This window comes from Alligator mississippiensis, chromosome 2 (genome assembly GCF_030867095.1).
Source record: "Alligator mississippiensis isolate rAllMis1 chromosome 2, rAllMis1, whole genome shotgun sequence".
NCBI classification, from domain to species: domain Eukaryota; kingdom Metazoa; phylum Chordata; order Crocodylia; family Alligatoridae; genus Alligator; species Alligator mississippiensis.
In genome coordinates, this window is record NC_081825.1 from 211,895,497 (window position 1) to 211,916,008 (window position 20,512).

The following is a 20,512-nucleotide window of genomic DNA, read 5'->3' on the forward strand; positions in this document are numbered from 1 at the left end:
TGATAATACTGAGCATTTCTTGTAACGAGTTTGGCCCCAATCCAATGTTCCATAGAAAAGCTGAAAGATTTGGACAAAGCTTGAAGACTGATCCAAGTTCCACCTATTCAGTACATCATATGTGCATTAATAACTATTTAAACCTCACATGAAATAGGTGATAAGCATAACCATTCCTTAAAGATGGGAGGAAAATGAGGCATAGAGGTCAAGTGACATGTCAGCGGCCAGGAAAGTACACAGGCATTCTTTCCTGCAGGAGAAACTCTCCCACAAGAAACATCTTCCTTATTGAAGAAAGAAGATCTTTCTCCTTGATGAAGTTGATGAATGCCTGTTCACTTGTGGTTTCTATCAGGAGAGCAATGATTCTCTTGGTAGAAAGGTAAGACCTCTAAAGGTAAGACCAGAGTCAGGATTAAAACCAGGGCCCTACCTTGAGCCATACTCAAACCATACTTGAGTCATCTGGAACTTCAGCTACTTTTTAAACTTCATTTAATGCCATAATATAAACCTTTAAAAATCAAGGAATTTTCCTTGTTCTAAAATTAGAAAATAAAAACAGTGTAAAACTAACCCCTATTACAAAAGGAATTTTCTTACTGCTTTTTTGCTGTAATGAGTTCTTTAAGCACCCAAGGCAAAGGATAACTGAATAATGTTGATTCCATTTTAAAATATAACAATATTCCAAAACTATATCCATCTTTTTATATAAAAGTTGTAAAAGGCATAACAAAATTTCAACCCAAATTATTCAGATGTTATGAGTTATCTTGTTACCCCATAAAGACAGAAAATATAAAATTCACTAACTTTTTTACAAAATTATCACTTCCTGCCCAATTACACATTGAAAAAAATAATTTGAATTTTGCATTTTCTATGGGAACAGCTGAATTTTATTCTTCTTTTAATATGACATTTGATATTGTGAACAAAATTTTAAAATTCAAAACTTTGTAAATTGAATGTGTGTATTTCCCCTGGTGTTCAGAACTTGAATTTGCCATGAATTTTGCAAAATTCTTATTCTGAGACATATAATCAATTGCAACTATCCTGCATGCTCCTATTCAGATGCTTCTTATCCATAATTTCCTCCAAGATGGAAAAGAGAGATCTTAAAGTGACAAGTCCAAAGACATTTGGATTTATTTTTTTTAACTTTGTATCCCTCTTACTCTCTTCCCTTCACCTTTGTGTAAAGACAACCATTACACTGCCTGATTTGCATGTAATGTCTGCACAAATATTTTACTCCAACGAGTTATGAATGCAAAACTTGTACATCTTTCTTTTGGGCATTGATTTTCTTAGGCATGGTAATTTTGGAGATGAAGCCTGAAAATATCAATGAAGCAAAAGAAAAAATTACAATACAGTCTTAAACAGGTTCCCATTTTAGTCAGATATGAAACTCCTATTGACATCAATGGGAACACGGTCAGGTTCTATAATAAAACCAAACTAGGTTTTAAAGGAAGTGCCCATTCTGTGGTGCTGAATGAGAAATTCTGTTTGGGAATGTCCAGAACGTTTTCACACTCTACAGTTTAAGTGGGATTGAGAGGTTCATCTCCCAGCTTTCTGTTGACCTCTGAGTAGTATGGAATTTTTCTGTGCAAAATTACTTTTTTCCATCATATAAGTGGAAGACCCACTTTTGAAAACCACAACCTGGTAGTTGGAGAATCAGTTCATTGTTATTTTTAAGATACAGCTCCTTTGATGGAATCACTTTTGTTTACCCACTCTAAATTCTGCATTTCATGAGCATTTCTAGTCACATGTCCTTGTTGTTCCATATTTTTTTCCATACCTCTACAAGGCCCTGCAAGATCCTAACAAAGATGACACACCCAAAATGCACCTTTGCTGCAGATGGTATTAGCATATTAAGGGTGGAGGTCAGCAATATAGCAGCACCAAATACCCTGTAAAGGGGAGAGCGGGGGAGGGTGGAGAACAGAGAAAACAATGACAGTGTTGGTTAAAATTACATTTTCACAAGTGTAAACACACATACATCAAATATTCAAATAATCTGGGAGAATTCTCCTAGGTTTGTTCTTCTGGTAGGGAAAATTACCATCTATGGCAGTAACCAGAATTGAATCTTCAGAGAAAGAAAGGGGCAGCTGTTGCTATTGTGCAGCCAGATGAGGCTTCATCCTGTTCTTTAGTGGTTTAGTATCAGCTAGCATAAGCCCTACAAAGGAAATTTAATATACCTCCCAATATTTTTTTCAGTAATTATGATGAACCAATTTAAGCAGAGGTTTGGTCCCTCTTTGAATACTGCTCTGTTTTTGGCTTTAGTGACTAGGCCTGGAGCTTTCTGTGGCATTGTATTTCATGGACCAAGTAAATGTTATGTGAAAAGTGTTTCCATTAATCAGGTTTTTTTTCTAATTTCTCAGCTTTTAATATTACTGAATGCCAATTCCCTGGTTCCTATAAAAACTATAGGATTCCTCGTAGCTGTATAGCAACTGCTACAGAACTGTTCAGAAAGCATTTACATTTTAATTAGTTAAATGTCTGGAGTAAGCTATATTGATCCCAAGATATTTCAGCTTCTATACCCACTATGTAATGCAAAAATCTAGAACCCTTGGTTCAGACCTTTTATTAGAACAACTAAGAAATTGCAAAAGAATTATTATATTTTTCTGCAAACTTTTGGGCTCATCATCTGGCTGCAGGAAAATTAAAGATGGTAAAAAGTCCCCACAGGCAGAAAATAAATTTCATTTTTCCACAGAGGAAGCTGAAGTTGGAAGTCTGTTGCTCTGGGTCCATGGAAGGGTCTTTGTGAGTTGTTTTCAGATGTGCAGATGAGACAGGATTCCTTCCCTGGTGATGTCGGATGGCAGAAAGGCAGGGAGGTGTAGAAATCTTTCTTGTTGTTCAGCAATGAAGTTTAAACCCAAAATACTGACTATGTGGCACTTATAATATAGCACAATTATCATGTGATTGATGTTAGTCATTTAAAATTTTAATTTTATTTTGGCGTGTATCTTGGAGATGTTTTTTGGTGTATTTTGGAGTTAAGATCGCCACCTAGAGCTTAAAACCTTGTGAGTGTTTTTAGAAAATACTTCCTAATTGAGAGGACATAAAAATGCTATGTTATACAAAATGTTTAAACCTCTATCTTATTTTAACAGGATCTAATGAAAAAAGAGACATCCAGCTGCCCGGAAGGGTAAGAAGGGCTGTATGAAATTCAACTATTAGTCTTGGGTACTTATTCACTGGACTTGGATCAAGCCCATAACAAGGACAAGACTACTCCAGCAGAATATGGATAGGCCTTACCTGACTCTTGTATTTGGGCATCCATAATAAAATCTTTGTAACTTCGTGTCTAATGTTGCCTTCCTGTCACCTTGAGTTTGCAAGTAAATTTATGTAGAGAATGCTTCCTTCAAAAATTGCTTATTCTCTACTTTCTAGGCCAAATGTTATTACAAAATAATTCTGACAGATTCTTCTCACAGTGTAGAATACAGGGGAACTCATCTCAGGTAAGAGGGCAATATGAGAGAGAGGAAAAGTTCAAGCCCTCATGAGAGGGATAGCTCAAAGTTTTCAAGCTTTCAAACTCTGGGCTTTGGGTCATAGGAAAAAATGCCTGCTCCCTATTTGCTCTCTGATTGGGATGAGAGCAAATCACATAGACTTGAACTTTCTATAATCTTGGGATCTATCTTGAAACACTGGAGCAGTGCAAAAGCAATGAAGCTAGAAGCCAAGATGGGACTGATAATACAGGAAAACATTTCATGCTAAAATAAATTACGGAGACATATCACCATTTGACATCATGATGTACCATGTAGAATTGACTGATAGAAGCCTTCAGCATTACCCAGAAACTGAAATTTGGCTCCCATGCAAAATTTAATAAAAACCACACTTCATCCTGGAAGAAGCAGGAAGCAGTGATTAGTTACAGGGAGGAACTGCTTCCCAAAGATCTGTATGTTTCATATGTATCTATTTAAGGCTATACAATGGTACAAATCCTTAAACAGGAACTTGAATCTACTCTACTTTGCCACATTTGACAAAGGCAAAGGGCACCTGTCCAGGAAAGTGCCTCTTGACCCTTCAAAGTTGCTTTATTTAAACAACTTTCAAACCTAGTTGCCTCTTTATTGTTCAATCCCCATCAGCCCCCTCTGCCTTTATAAAAATATCTAGTTCCCAGTACAGTATATTCCTACTTTATCTTAGCAGCAACTTGTTCCAGATGGTGTGTGTGTGTGTTCCCTCCAGATAAAACACTTTGGCCTCCCTTCTCTGTTTGCTCTTAACTTCATAATATATAGCTTTTTGTGCATCGTGAATCCCCCTAAAAGCATGTGTAGTTCATTGCCTTTCATTTTAATAAGATGCTGCCTATATGTTCTATGATATCTGCTTTTTTTCCTTTTAATTTATTGTTAGAAATGAGAATGTTTCAGTCTCTTAGAAACTTTCTTTATATACTGTGTATATATATTTAAAAATGCATATTGAAAATAATAACTTTTCATGTTGAAGCTTCTCTAGAGCAGAAGGCTGTAACCATCCTACACAAGAATAATGAAAACCAAATGCAGAGTAAATTTTCAAGCGTGGTTAGAAAGGGGCTATCTGATTGTTGTTTTTTCTAATGTCTAAACAGAACCTCTCAACAAATGTCTTGTACAACAGCCATGCACAATTTTTATGCCCATGCTATCACTGATGCATCCTATTAGATCATATTTTCAGTTAGTGTGAATCAATGCAACTCAGGTGAGGTGAGTAAAAATCACCATTTTCTTCAGCACTCACGCCAGGAAAAAGAGATTATTAGAAGCTGTAGCCTCTTTATAAGGAAGTAATTTGCAAAAATTTATCTGATGGGATTCATTTAATACCTGCTTAAATCAGTATAAATTATTGCTTCTGTGAATGTAATCTATCTTTACACTTCCGTAACTGAGATCAGACTATTTCCCATAATTTAATTTTTCAGTTTAAAGCTGTATTTCACAGAACACCCAGATGTATAAGCTCTCCCCACAAGAACAGAAAATGTGTCATTTTAAAGAATAACAAACCTATCTCTTCCAAGTGGCTGGAGTTGCCTATGTTCATACATCTGGCTGCGGGATGCCAAATTTAATTACAATAAATAATATGCAGTATCATATAACATGATGACCCAATGAGCACAGAACTCCACAGTGCCACAAATACCAAGGCACTTTCGGTACAAAACCACTCTTATTAAAAAACAGTCTTTCCAAAACCATTCCCACTAATATCTTTCTGTTTAAAATTTACACAATTTAAGGGAAGGCAAAGTCAGAAAATATGGTTTCTGGTTTGGACAGCTCTTTCACACTCCTCCTCTAATTTAAAATTAAAAATAATACCACCAGCTTAACTCTTCGATATTTTTGATTAGCTGGTTTCCTGAATTACCTTCAGCCTAGAGCAAATAGAGCTCTCTGTCTTTACCCATGTCAATATATGCACACATGTACACTTACATTAACAGGAAATTTATTTTCTACACTTGAATAGAATGTTTTTGTTTTTGTTCATCTGCCTTGTTCTCTTGTGTTTCACCTTCAGAGATGTCTCATTCTTCCTTCTTATCTGTGTTGTATATACTTTTTTATTAGACTCCTGTTTTCTGCCTGATATATCCTCAATTAACCATATACTCCACAGTTAACATGCTGACTCTGCCTAAATCAGGTTTCATGTACAAAATAGCTATGTATGTATTAAATGCTCCTCTTCTAGTAGATGTCCTCTACAGATGCAAAATGTCAATCAGGATTTCCAACTTTTATAATCACTCACAACCAATTTGTGAGTCCAGGAGACCTGGTTGTATTTTAAAGAAATCTTACTGGGGTGTAGGAATGAGTCATCCCTATGCACAGGAAGACTAACAAGTATGACAAAAGACCAGCTTGGCTCAGCAGGTCACTCTTCAGTGAGCTAAAACACAAAAAGGAAGCTTACAAGAAGTGGAAACTTGGACAAAACTAGGGAGGAGTATAAGAGTATTTCCTGGCCACACAGGGATGAAATTAGGAAGGCCAAAGCACAACTGGAGTTGCAGCTAGCCAGGGACATGAAGGGTTTCGACAAGTATGTCAGCAACAAGAGGAAGGTCAGGGAAAATGTGGGGCCCTTACTGAATGGGAGAGGCAACCTAGTGACAGATGATGAGGAAAATACGGAAGTACTCAATGTTTTTTTCACCTCAGTCTTCACAGGCAAGGTCAGCTCCCAGACTACTGCACATGGCAGCACAGTTTGGGGAGGAGGTGAGCATGCAACAGTGGCAAAAGAACAGATTAGGGACTGTTTAGAAAAGCTGAATGCCTATAAGTCCATGGGGCCGGATGCACGTGAGGGTGCTAAGGGAGTGATGAAATTGCAGAGCTGCTGGCCATTATCTTTGAAAACTCATGGTGTTTGGGAGAGGTCCCAGATGATTGGAAAAGGAACAAATATAGTGTCCATCTTTAAGAAAGGGAAGAAGGATCCAGGGAACTACAAATTGGTCAGCCTCGTCTTAGTCCCTGGAAAAATCATGGAGCAGGTCATCAAGGAATCCATTTGTAAGAACTTGGTGTAAGTGGTGATAAGGAACAGTTAGCATGGATTCACCAAGGGGAAGCCTTGCCTGATGTACCTGATTGTCTGATTTGCTTCTGTGATGAGATGGCTGGCTCTGTAGATGCAGAGACCACAGCGGACATGATATACCTTGACTTTAGCAAGGCTTGTGATTCAGTCTCCCACAACTTTCTCACAAGCAAACTAAGGAAGTATAGGTTGAATGAATGGACTGTAAGGTGGATAGAAATCTGGATGGATCATTGGGCTCAAAGGATAGTAATCGATGGCTCAATATCTAGTTGGCAGCTGAGCTCAAGTGGAGAGCTTAAGGGATCAGTCCTGGGGCCAGTTTTATTCAACATCTTTATCAGTGACCTGGGAGATGGCATAGAGTGCACCCTTAGCATATTTGCAGATGACATCAACCTGGGGGGAGTAGCAGCTGTGCTGGAGAGTAAGGCTAGGATTCAGAGAGGCATAGACAAATTGCAGGACTGGGAAAAAAGAAATCTTAAGAGGCTCAATAAGGACAGGTGCAAAAACTTGTACTTATGACGGACCAATCCCATGCACTGGTACAAGCTGGGGAGCGACTTGCTAAGTAGCAGCTCTGCAGAAAAGAACCTGGAGGTTACAGTGGACAACAAACTGAATATGAGCCAACAGTGTGCCTTTGTTGCCAAGAAGGCTAACAGCTAACAACAGACAGGGTCGCATTAGTAGGAGTGTTGCAAGCAGATCAAGGGAAGTGATTCTTTCCCTCTATTTGACAATGGTGAAGCCACATCTGGAGTACTGTGTCCAGTTTTGGGCCCCCTACTACAGAAAGGATGTAGAAAAATTAGACAAAATCCAGTGGAGGGCAATGAAAATGGTAACAGGGCTGGGGCACATGACTTCTGAGTAGAGGCTGTGGAACTGAGCTTATTTAGTCTTGGGAAGAGAAGATTTAGGTGGGATTTAATATCAGCTTTCAATTACCTGAAGGTTTGTTCCAAAGAGGATGGAGCTAGACTGTTCTCAGTGGTGGCAGATAACAGAACAAGGAGCAATAGTCTCAAGTTTCAGCAAGGGAAGTTTAGGATGCATATTAGAAAAAACTTTGTCACTAGGAGGGTAATAAGGCACTAGAACAGGTTACCAAGAGGGGCTGTGGAGTCTCTATTCTTGGAAGGTTTTAAGACCCAGCAAGACAAAGCCTTGACTGGGATGACACAGTTGAGGATGGTCCTACTTTGAGCAGGGGATTGGACTAGATGACCTACTGAGGTCCCTTCCAACCCTAATTTTCTTTAATTTCTGTTTTGCCTGCAATCAAAATGTGTTTGCATCCTTATAGTACTTCATAATATAAGTCTCATACTATTAGGTATGCTTTAGATGCTCTGTAGCTACAGAGCTTTCATACTATTTCTCATATGATGCTCATTTGTTAGGATTAAACTGCCTGTGCTTGAGAAAGCAAGGTTGCATAAATTCCAGAAAGATTTCTCTTTTTTTTACCTAAAATTAATCAGTATTTGAAAAACTTTGTGATCCCAGTTCTTATGTCTTTAAAGTACATCTAGCTGTATGCTATATTTGATCAAAATAAAGATATCCACAGCAAACTGGCCACATCCAGAACTTCCCACAACTACATTTACCATATATCTTCTATCCACATTTATTATCTGTCTTTATGGTACAACCTAGGAGTCTATGTCATGGGAACCCCATTTTTGAATGGTACTGCACAAACGTGGGGGTCATGATTGACTACAAGATGACCATGAGCCTTCATTGTGATGCTGCAGCTAGTAAAGCAAGCAAAATGCTGGCTTGCATCCATAGATGCTTCTCAAGCAAATCCTAGGACGTCATTCTCCCATTGTACTCGGTCTTGGTAAGGCCACAGCTAGAGTACTGCATCCAGTTTTGGGCTCCACAATTCAAAAAAGATGCGGAGAAGCTTGAGAGAGTGCAGAGGAGAGCCACATGCATGATCAGAGGTCAGGAAAACAGACCTTACGAGGAGAGGCTGAGAGCTATGGGACTCTTCAGCCTGGAAAAGCGCAGGCTCAGGGTTGATCTGATGGCCACCTATAACTTTATCAGGAGTGTTCATCAGGATCTTGGGAAACGTCTGTTCACCAGAGCACCCCAAGGGGTGACAAGGTCAAATGGTCACAAACTCCTCCATGACTGTTTCAGGCTGGACATAAGGAAGAACTTCTTTACTGTCCAAGCCCCCAAGGTTTGGAATAGACTGCCACCAGAGGCGGTTCAAGCACCTACTTTGAATGCCTTCTAGAGACATTTGGATGTTTATCTTGCTGGGATCCTATGATCCCAGCTGACTTCCTGCCCCTGGGGCAGGGGGCTGGACTTGATGATCTTCTGGGGTCCCTTCCAGCCCTAGTGTCTATGAATCTATGAAAACAGAAAAAAAAAAAGAATCTTCTACTGCTGCATCACACTGCATAATAATTTTCCCAATTTCATCTTTAACTCACCACTTGCTTTAAAAGTGAATTGTATTCACTTTGACAAGCTACTCTGGAAAAAGGTTGATGTGGGTGCATCTGCATTTTGAATTGACTTTTCAGCCTCTGGAAGTCCTCCCAGTACTATCCCATAGTGCATTGCTTCATGCCAAAATTCATCTCTCTGTTTTGCCCTGTTATACTCTAGGGTTATGTTGACCAGATGTCACCTTCCTGTTAATGCTGGCACTCAGCCTAGTGCACATCTTTTGAAATTTCTCATTCCTAAAGTCAAATGTTATTCTCGGCACTATAACAGCCATTCCTTTGTGTCTCTATGTGGGCCTGCACAGAGACCATGGATTTCCCCAGGATCGAGGGGAAGAAAGAGGTCCAGACTTGCTATAAGAGGCAGCCATTGGAATGCAAAGATATACAAAGGTGTATTCTATAGCAAAGGAAATTAACTCTAAGTTATTTAAAAAAAAACAAAAAAAACACACTTAGGACAGTAACAACTGGTCCCACAGTGCTCCAGTGATGGACCCCTAGTACCATCAGCTAAAATGATTAACAATTTTACCCAGGTTCTCTCTTCCTTTTTTTCATTTGCTATTCTAGGATCTGATCCAAGTATATTAAATCATAATTGTAGCAAAACAGGTCTGGAAAGGCATTCAAAAGGTGATCTAGTTCAACACCCTGCTCAAGGCAAAATTATCCCCCTGTCCGAATCATCCCAGACAAATGTTTGTCTAACCTGTACTTAGTTTCCAGTGAAGGATATTCTACAATCTCTAAGTAATTTGTTCCAATATTTAACCACCCTCATGGTAAGAACATTCTTCTATCCCCCTTCAGTCTTCTTTTTTTCCAGACTAAATCACATTTCTTCCAGCCTTTCCTCATGTTATTTTTTTCTCTAGATATCTCCTCCAGACTTTAAAATTTATCCTCATCTTTCTTGAACTGCAGTACCCCAAACTAGACACAGTACTCTAAGTGAGACCTTCCCAGTGCTGAATCAAGTAGAAGAATTAATTCCTGTGCCCTGCATGCTGCTAGTTTTGCTTTTCTGCTTTTTGCAATAATAGCCCACCTGCTGAATCCTTTTCATTTTATAGTCCACTATAAACCCAGGTCCTTTTCTGCAACATAGCAAGTTGGCCAGCCATTCCCTGTTTTGTATTTGTTCATTTGATATGTTCTGTTCCGAGTGTGATATTTTACACTTGTTCTTATTGAATGTGATCCAATTTATTTTAGATACTTTTTCAATTGAACATTTTGAATCATAATCCTGTCCTTCAGAGTGACAATTCATGACCCCTGTCATCTCCTAGCTTGGTATCATCTGAAAACTTACAAAGTATGCATTTAGTCACACTTAGTTAATGGAAGTTACAGCAATGGCCCTGCTGATGAACATCTGGAAAATGAAGGCATTGGGCCTGTACACAGTTTTCATGAAAGCTCTTCAGGGCATACCATATCTGGCATAATGGGCACCCAATTCTGAATCCTGAAACATATCTGTGTGTTCTGCTGCTGTACTATCAGGAGTAAGAGAGGATGTTCTCCCAAGTCCTGTATACCTTTGAGAAGGGGTGTCCAACTTTGGTTCCATGGGCCAGAATGACACACCCCTAGCTATGGGGCAGTGGTTTTTTGACATAGCTATGGAGCCCAGGGAGTGAATGCTGCTGCTGCTTGCCTTCCATTTCCCCAACACCAGTTTTAGTTGCCAATGGCAACTGAAGGCCCCAAACTCAGCATTGGGCAAGGAGTTGGTGGCAGGGGAGGAGGGTGTATAGCAACCAGTTGGAGACCCCTGACCATGGGCATCCAATAAGTTGGATGCCAGGAGATTGAGAAGTTCTGGTCTCACCTCTGCTGCTATTTCAGGGAGCTTCATAATCCCTTGATACTACACCTGATACACATATAATAGTTACAGGATATTTTCTTAAGGAAAAGCAGGGGCAGTTGAGAGAGGGAAAGAAGCTGACCACTCTGAAGAAAGTGATTAAAATACAAAGATGTTGCAGAGGGAGCTTATTCTTGTATTTTTGCCAGTTGGCTCATTTTCCTCGTTGGAGGAAATTTGGGAGGAGAAGTGTTTTTCCTTATCTGGTCTTCTAACCCTTGCATTTGTGCAGCTGTACTGCTGTAAACTGCTTTCCCATGCACTGTAATGTATAAGAGCACAGCACTGTAGACCATTGTAGGTACTGTGTGCATCTGCTTGGGAAGAAATACCAGAACCAAAACTACACTGACAGTTGTGAGAGTACAGATGCACCAGAAATGCTGTGTGACAGATGGTGGTATATTGGGTTTATTCATAGATTCATAGATTCTAGGGTCGGAAGGGACCTCAATAGATCATCGAGTCCGACCCCCTGCATAGGCAGGAAAGAGTGCTGGGTCTAGATGACCCCAGCTAGATGCCTATCTAACCTCCTCTTGAAGACCCCCAGCGTAGGGGACAGCACCACCTCCCTTGGGAGCCCGTTCCAGACCTTGGCCACTCTAACTGTGAAGAAGTTCTTCCTAATGTCTAATCTAAATCTGCTCTCTGATAGCTTGTGGCCATTATTTCTTGTAAACCCCGGGGGCACCTTGGTGAATAAAACCTCACCAGTTCCCTTCTGTACCCCCGTGATAAACTTATAGGCAGCCACAATGTCGCTGCTCAACCTTCTCTTGCGGAGCCTGAAGATGTCCAGGTGCCGTAGTCTCTCCTCATAGGGCTTGGCCTGCAAGCCCCTAACCATACGAGTGGCCCTTCTCTGGACCCTCTCCAGGTTATCCACATCTCTCTTGAAGTGTGGCGCCCAAAATTGAACGCAGTACTCCAACTGCAGTCTGACCAGTGCCCGATAGAGGGGAAGTATCACCTCCTTGGATCTGTTCGTCATGCATCTGCTGATACACGTTAAAGTGCCATTAGCTTTTCTGATGGCTTCGTCACACTGCCGACTCATGTTCATCTTGGAGTCCACTAGGACTCCAAGATCCCTTTCCGCTTCTGTTCCACCAAGCAGGTAGTTTCCTAGGCAGTAGGTATGCTGGACATTTTTCCTCCTTAGTTGCAGCACTTTGCATTTCTCCTTGTTGAATTGCATTCTGTTGTTTTCTGCCCATTTGTCCAACCTGTCCAGGTCTGCTTGTAGTTGTTCCCTGCCCTCTGGTGTGTCCACTTCTCCCCACAGCTTTGTGTCATCTGCAAACTTGGACAGAGTACACTTCACTCCCTCGTCCAAGTCGCTGATGAAGACATTGAAGAATATCGGTCCTAGGACTGAGCCCTGCAGGACTCCACTGCCCACACCCTTCCAGGTCGATACTGACCCATCCACTACGACTCTCTGGGTGCGACCCTCTAGCCAATTCGCCACCCACCGGAGTGTGTAGTCATCCAAGTCACAGCCTCTTAACTTGTTCACCAGTATGGGGTGGGATACCGTATTGAAGGCCTTCCTGAAGTCTAAGTATATGACGTCAACCCCTACTCCTGCATCCAGGTGTTTTGTAACCTGGTCATAAAAAGAGACTAGATTAGTCAGGCATGATCTACCTGCTACGAACCCATGCTGGTTTCCCCTCAGCATAATTTTTTCCTGCCATTAGAGATGTGGCATCTGAAAGAGAGGATTTCAGGGGTGTTCTTAGTGGTTCTGTCAATGTGATGTGTTAAACCCAAGGACTATGAATGAGTCCTAAGGCCATTGAAAACCGAAGGCCACCTGCAGATATTTATAGGTTATAGGTTAAACATTTCTGCTGTCATAAACTGGCATCTTTCCATTGACATTCATTAATATCATTGACTGATTCCTAGTTTAAACATATCTGTTTCTTTTCAAAATTAAAATAGTTCAATATTCATGAAAAAGCTATGCAAATACAAAAGTAGAACCACTTTTTAAAAAGAAATAACAAATGAACTCTGTTTGAATAAATATCAATTTGGCATAAAAAGAACTTAAAATTTTGAGAATTTATTAGTTTGGATTTTTTCAGAGGGAACAGTTTTTAGATTGATTTGTGTTTAAATGATATCACGTTATTTCAACATAAATCAGGTGGTTTCATGAAAATATCTAAAAGGCAATATTTCTATATCACAGAGTATTCAAACAAAACTATGAGCATTTTCCATTGTGTTTCATAATAAGTCTTTAGCCTGTGTCCAGAGACTGCAACAAAAATGTTTTCATTCAGAGATGATTCAGACTTTTTATCACTGCTACTCCGCAAAACTGGGAAACAGTATCTACCTGGAAAAAAATTGTGAACCTCCATTTTGTTTAAAGGAAACTACTAGGGACTATGAAGGGTTTTTCCTTTCAGGGGAAAATAGAGGCCAATATTCCACATCATTACAGTTAGTTAAAGCAAAATAATTCACAGCACTTTCTTCTGATCATAAACCAGAGAAATTACAGTTTACTAACTCTGACCAAAAAATGAAACTGAATTAGGGACCATTAAATAATAATTATATTCTTAAAGACTTTAACTATGTTTTAATAGTTTAAAAATGCAAAGTAAAGCAGTGATTTATTCCTTATGAGTCATATCTTGGAACCAGCACACTATTAACATTGAAAAATTTACCCTGCTTGCTTCTTCATTCTCTTGGCAATTATGGCCATACTTATAATATTTTATTTTTATACCTCTGTTCAGAATTAGTCAAATTATTTTTCCATTGCTTCATTATGTACAAGCATTCACATCAAGATACTTGTCTGTAACTAGACTTCCGGATCAACATTTTCTTGTACGATTGGGGAACCCTCTAATACTGAATAGTTTCTGTTTTTTAAATGAATGTGTGCGCTTGATTTTTTGTCCTCATGTTCCTAAAAGCTAAGTGAGATTTTTGCTTTTGTGAGTAATTATGTATTCAAGATTTGGCCATGTACAAATATATAATAATTCTTCTCAATGTTTTGCTTGGTTAGGCCTAGATTTTACTGCCAAAATGAACCCTGGGAAAGGAAATAGGAAAAATGGGTAAAAACATGAGTTTTCATTTGTAAAATTGTTCTACTATCAAGGTCAGATGAAGCTGTTATTTCCTGTGGAAGAAGAGAGATATTTGTATGCACATTTACTGATGTTCCAATGAGATACTTAAGATACATATTAGGGGTGTGCAAAGTGGGCCCTATTCAATTCAGATTCAGATTCAGCCCGAATCAGAGGCAGTGATTTGATTTGTTGATTCGGATCACTGTCCCCGATTCAATTTGACCAAATCTGAATCTGAATATTTGATGCTGATTCGGAGAATCAGCGATTTAGACATTAGACACAGCTTTAAATGTTTTTTTTATATACCTAAAAGTACCAGCATGGCTCGTGAATACAGAGATGCTAGGGCAGATGGGGTGTCCCACAGGAGCTTGGTGGCAAACCCAGAAGTAGACCAGAAGTACTTCCAGTCCACTTCTAGGTCAGCTGGGAAGTGTGTTGAGGGGCCCCCACTGTGCCCCTCTGACTTGGCAATTGGCAATGGGGGGACTCCGGGTGCCCCCCCCTACCCAGGAAGCACCAGTCACTGGGCTGGGGGGGCACAGGGGGGCCCCCAGCATGCTCTCCTGTGGACCTAGAAGTGGACCAGAAGTGCTTCTGGTCCACTTCTGGGTCTTCTGCCAAGCACACTGGGGAGCCCCCCACGCTCCTGTGGGACACTCCATGTGCCCCAGCATCACAGCATTCACGAGCTGCCTGCTACCTAGAGGTACGCAGAAAAAACTTTTAAAGCTGTCTCTATGTCTGAATTGCCGAACCTTTCCGAATCTCTCCAAATTGATTTGGAGGGTTCCGATTTGATTCAGAGAGATTAAAGGGTCCTCTGATTCAATTTGGATTTGGAGATTCAGCCACTGAATTGGACTGAATCTCCACCGAATCGAATCAGGGACCAAAGCTCCGCACAGCCTTAATATGTATTACTGTCCTGCTCATCTCCCTTCCTTCTAGATAATGCATATACCAAAGTGAATAATGATAATATTTGTTAAAAAGAGAACGTATTATTTTAAAAAAATATATGTTAAAACCAAAGGAGTCAAGTTGGGGGTTGAGGTGGAGTCAAATCCTTAGAAATGTTTGATCTCTGTCAGGTACAATGTCCTATGATGCCCTCTCCCATGTTGGGAAAACCTGCTTTTGCAAAAGGTTGTCAGTGGGTAATAAATAGTTAGTTCTACTGTCTTTAACCTCTCTTCTGTGATAGGAATCACCAGATAGAAATTTAAGCCAGTCCTCCATTTCTTTTTCAATGTCAGAACAAAAATAAGGGACATGGCCAGGGGCAGGATTAGGATCTCAACCTCAGTGCCTTTCATTCTATTGGGTCAAACCTTGAGAAGCATGTAGCACTGCCAGAATACTACCTATTGAATTTTCTTAGGCATTAATGACCCATTCTGTTCCTCATGTGGCAAATATTTAACCCTCAACCCTAATTTCTACTAGTCTAAACTTACCGTTTTGGACAAGCCAAGAGTATACAACAATCCGGTTTAGTGGTCTGAACTTGCTCTTGCAACTTGGTATACCAGATTAGATAACATATGAAGTAAACCACCCAAAATTAATCTATTATTCTGACTCATCTATTAGGTTAGATTAGGGTTAGACTAGAACTTATAGTGGAAACCAAATACTTATTTTAATAATGATGTTCCAATGAGCTACTTAAGATACATATTATTACAACTCATTAATAATACATTATAACTTTTGTTTCTATTTTGTGAGTCAATGGCAAAACTCCTACTGACTCAAATAGTTCAAGGCAAGGCCCTGTGTGTCTATCAAGCTGTAGTTTCCATTGTTTATTCACAGACCAGCTTTGAAATGAGAGTATATATTGTTCTGAGGTATTTTTAGTAGTGCTGGATGACAGCATCAGGACAATCACTGATCCACAGAAACATAGGATTGGAAAAGACCTCCTGGGACACTGAGTCTTGTCCCTAGCTATCACAAGCAGCCATACTGTATCACAATTCCTTTCTGAAACTAAAAACTGAGTGAGTCCTTAAAAGTAGTTATGTTTTCTCTCATTATTCCTACTGAAAGGCCATTCCTGAACCTCACTGTTATGATGATTGGAGACCATCTTTTAATTTTTAAACTAAATCTTTCCATGACTATCTTTATACCCATTTGTTCTTGTGACAACATCATCCTTTCAGTTTAAATAGCTATTCTACTTTCCTGGAGCATAGTCTGAAAATGTGTTTATAGAGAGCAATCATGCACATTTAAAATTTCCTTTCACTAGTCTAAAAAAAAACCAAATTATTTTAATCTCCTCACATAAAATAGACTCTGAATTCCAATGCCCTTCCTTACCCTCATAGCCCTTCTGTGAACCTGATCAAGTTTGAATTTATCCAGGTAACATGCAAACCCATGGTTTCACTTTACAACTCGATATAATTGCGTAGGTGTAACTGTACCCCAACACATGCTTTGTAATGGAATATCTTTGGGAGGGTATAGTTTATTCCTTACTTGTGTAATCTATTAGATTGTTGCAAAACAAGAGCATTTTATTTAAAGTACATTATTAAAGTTCTTAGTCTCATTTTGTTATTGGGTGCATCTACACAGGCATTTTAATGCACATTAGCCTATTTTAGTGTGCATTAAAGCATCACAAAAAACTGTGCGCTTTTGCTAATGTGTAAAATAAGTGAATAAGCCTTTTTCTAGTACCTCGCAATGAAGGTACTCAATTTAACGCACATTAGTAAAAGTGCATTAATGAATGTGTAGATGCGCCCAATTTCTCTCAGTTTAGTTGTAGTTGTTGTTTTCAGAATTAGTTCCATATTCTTTGATCTGAATTAGTTCATGGAATTGTTTTTGGATGTATATATCATGCAGTGGACCAAGAAGTAGTTCATCTAGCTAAATTGCATGTTTGTTTGCAAAACAAAGTCTCAAAGCAAGTCTTCATGCCAGTCCAGACACAGGTAAGCCAAATCCTCTGCTCTCTTTTGATTCCAGGGAGGTATATCAGCAGAGGACTGGGCCCCAAATTCAGTTTCATTTTAGAGCCTCACTCTGCTCTCATTGATGATCATATTCTGCCCAGGCAAAACAAAATGCTGAATGCAGTTACACTTATATAACTCTAGAATTAATTCAGCTGGAACAAATTAAGTACTCTGAGACCACGTTTACATGTGCACTTTACTGCGGAATAGACTAATTAGCTGTGGAGTAAAGCATCATTGTCTATACATGCAATGGTTTTAGGCTGCAGTAAACTCATTAACACTGCCATAACACAGTACTGTTGGGGATAGTACTATCTTATAGTGGAGTAATTAACTGCAGTGAAATGCACATGTAGACACTGACCACAGTCATAAATTGTGCCTGGTCAGCCCATGCCAGCAGAGGGCCAGACTCCTGCCTTCTGCCTAGCTACATGACTCCACACTTTCAGCACCCTTGTGCCCCAGCCAGCCCCTTCACTGCCCAATGTAACTATCTGAAACCTGGGGCAAAGCAGGGCAGGAGTGACTCTGGTGTAAACTGCTCCAACCCAGCTCAAAATGCTGCTGTCTCAGATGCACATGTAGATGCTGTGGCTGGGAGTATTTTACTTTGGCTCAAACTGCTCCAGAGTTTATTGCTTTGAATTAATTGTGCATGCAAATGCACCCTGGATTTAGTAAACTAGAGATTATTGCCATGCTGATTCAGAACAGTGGTCCAATTAATCCAGCTTCATTCTCCAGTTGTGAGTAGTACAAAATGCTTCTCAATATTGGAGAAACTTTTCATCCTAATCTTTTGTAACTATGCTTGGTTTATGCCTTGAACCATAAAATCTAATAATACTTATATAATTGTTACACCTTAATATATTAATTTACACATAGAGGAAGACCGTCATATATCCTTATTTAAAAATCAAGGGGCAAGGGACTTGGAGCTCCCTTATGCCAGGGCAGGGGGACTTGGCCCCTATCTGGGCTTCTGTGGCAGAGCCTTCCCCAGCAGCAGGCAGCTCCTGGGGGCAGGAAGCTATCTCCTGCCCCCTGGTAGGCGGCTGACCTGGAGCAGATTTGGCTCCTGGTCAGGCATCTACATGAGTATTATAGTGCCATTACTAATGCCGAGTAAATTTGCTACTTACATTTGCAGGTAACAGGTTTACTCAGGGTTAGAGAGACTTACTGTGAAGCAAGCCTGTGCACGTGTAGATCCATGTGCTTACTACATAGTAAACTATGCTAATTTACCATTCAGCATTTTGTGTAGATGCTCCCAGTAAGTCCCATGCGCATGTAGATGGTAACGCTTTACTGGGTGTGTCTACACATATAGTTATGCATGCCTAAACATAATGCACCATAGTTTAAGGCACATTATGGTGATTTAGGTGCATGTCTACACATAGATGCACTAATGTGCATTAAGTCGCATTAAATTTAGACTCGCATAGCTAAGTCGCATTAGCCCATGTGTAGCTGTGCCTAATGCACATTAATGCAATGTGCATCCATTGACACGCACGCTGTTAATGAGCATTAACCATTAACACATGGGCTAATGCAACTTAGCTATGCAAGACTAAATTTGATATTTGCTTTAAGCATATATCAAATTTAGGCAGGATTAACCTAATACTTCCATTTTTGAAGGTTCATTAAGGACACACGTGTGTGGACAAACCCCTTTAATGTGCCTTAAATGGTGATTTTAGGCTAATCCTGCTTAAAAGGGCCACATGTAGACAAGCCCACTGTGTATTAGATTAGTCTAATGAACAGTAAAATCTTGTGTAGATGTGCCCACTAACTTTGTCAGCCAATTGGGACTCTACTGCATTATTTAAACTTAGGCCCTTATTGTCTATTACAGTTTCAGTATCTCAGGAAGTTACACAAGGAAGTCAGTCTCAGAAGCAGGATATCAAGTGGTAAACAAAGGGGAAAGTCACTGGTGCACCAATTGATGGTGTTGAATATATCTACCTTGCCATGCCTGCTCCCTTCTAAAGAGGGCACCCTATATAGGCCTAACTCTGTCTCCTAGGCCTCTTTCAGATACTGTGTAACCCTAGAGATGCACGAAAGGAGAAGTCCTTTATAATTATAGAATAGTAGGAGCAGAAGGGACCTGTAAGATCATCAAGTCCAGTCCCCTACTATGGGCAGGAGGTAGTTGGGCTCAAACAAGTTCAATGAGGTACTTATCCAGCCTCTTCTTCAGCACCTCCAGGGATGGCGACTGCACCACCTCTGCTGGGAGCATATTCCAGATTCTAGACACCCTTATGGAAAAGAAGCCTTTCCTTATGTCCAGCCTAAGTTTTTCCTCAACTAACTTGTGCCCATTGGACTCGTTCTCCTAAGGGGTGCCTTTCTGAAGAGCTGCTCCCCTAGATCTTGGTGTTCACCCCTGACATACTTGTAGGTGGCTATCAAGACACCTCTCAGTCTTCTCTTACTCAGACTGAACAAACCCAGTTCCCAGAATCTCTCCTCATAGGGCCTATCCTCCAGGCCCCTGACCATATGGGTGGCCCTTCTCTGTAACCTTTCAAGATTATCCACATTCTTCTTGAAGTGTGGTGCCCAGAACTGGACACTATTCCAGCTGTGGTCTCACCAACACCAAATAGAGGGGGAGGAGCACCTCTCTGGATCTATTGGCAATGCATCGGCTGATGCACACCAGAGTTCTGTTTGCCCTGCTGGAGATGTCATCACACTGATGGCTCACATTCATTCTCTGGTCGATTGTCATCCCCCCAGTCCCTTTCAGATGCAGTGTCAGCCAGTGTCATCATATAGTTATGATGAGGGTTCTTCCTACCCAGATGAAGGACCCGCCACTTGTCCCTATTGAACCTCATCTGATTGCATTGAGCCCATAGGACCAGCCTGTCAAGGTCATTCTGGATCCTTACCCTGTCCTCAGATGTGTCTGCATTTTCCCACAGCTTGGAGTCATCTGCAAACTTAATCATTGTGCTTTCCACTCCCTTGTTAAAGTCATTGATAAAGATGTTGAAGAGCATGGGCCCAAGCACTGATCCCTGGGGGACACCACTCAAGATATCCCTCCAGAATGAGGCCACCCCATCGATCCCTGCCGATGAAGCCACCCCATCGATCCCGGGGACATTTCTGTCTTTCTGTATTTCTGAAGGAAGAGTCCTATATTTCTGTAAACATTGTGACAAAATATTGACAGTCAGACAAACAGAGAAGATGCTATTTAAATCTTCCATACCCAGGAGTATGCCCCAAACTGAACTAATGCTACTTCTCACATTGGGTGCTCTGAAGATTGACTATACTTAAGCCCCCTTCAGATATGTCAAAGTGATATATTACAAGTCATGAATGTTAAAACTTGCAATG

The 20,512-nt window shown here is 40.3% G+C and overlaps 1 protein-coding gene across 1 annotated transcript in view; it reads right to left on the reverse strand.

The window, feature by feature from the left end:
- SLC17A6 (solute carrier family 17 member 6) overlaps positions 1–20,512 on the reverse strand; it is a 54,978-nt gene that overhangs the window by 15,972 nt on the left and 18,494 nt on the right. Inside the window, exon 4 of the mRNA XM_006275508.3 lies at positions 1,826–1,940. Coding sequence (XP_006275570.1) covers positions 1,826–1,940 — 115 coding nt within the window. The remainder of the gene's footprint in view (positions 1–1,825; positions 1,941–20,512) is intronic.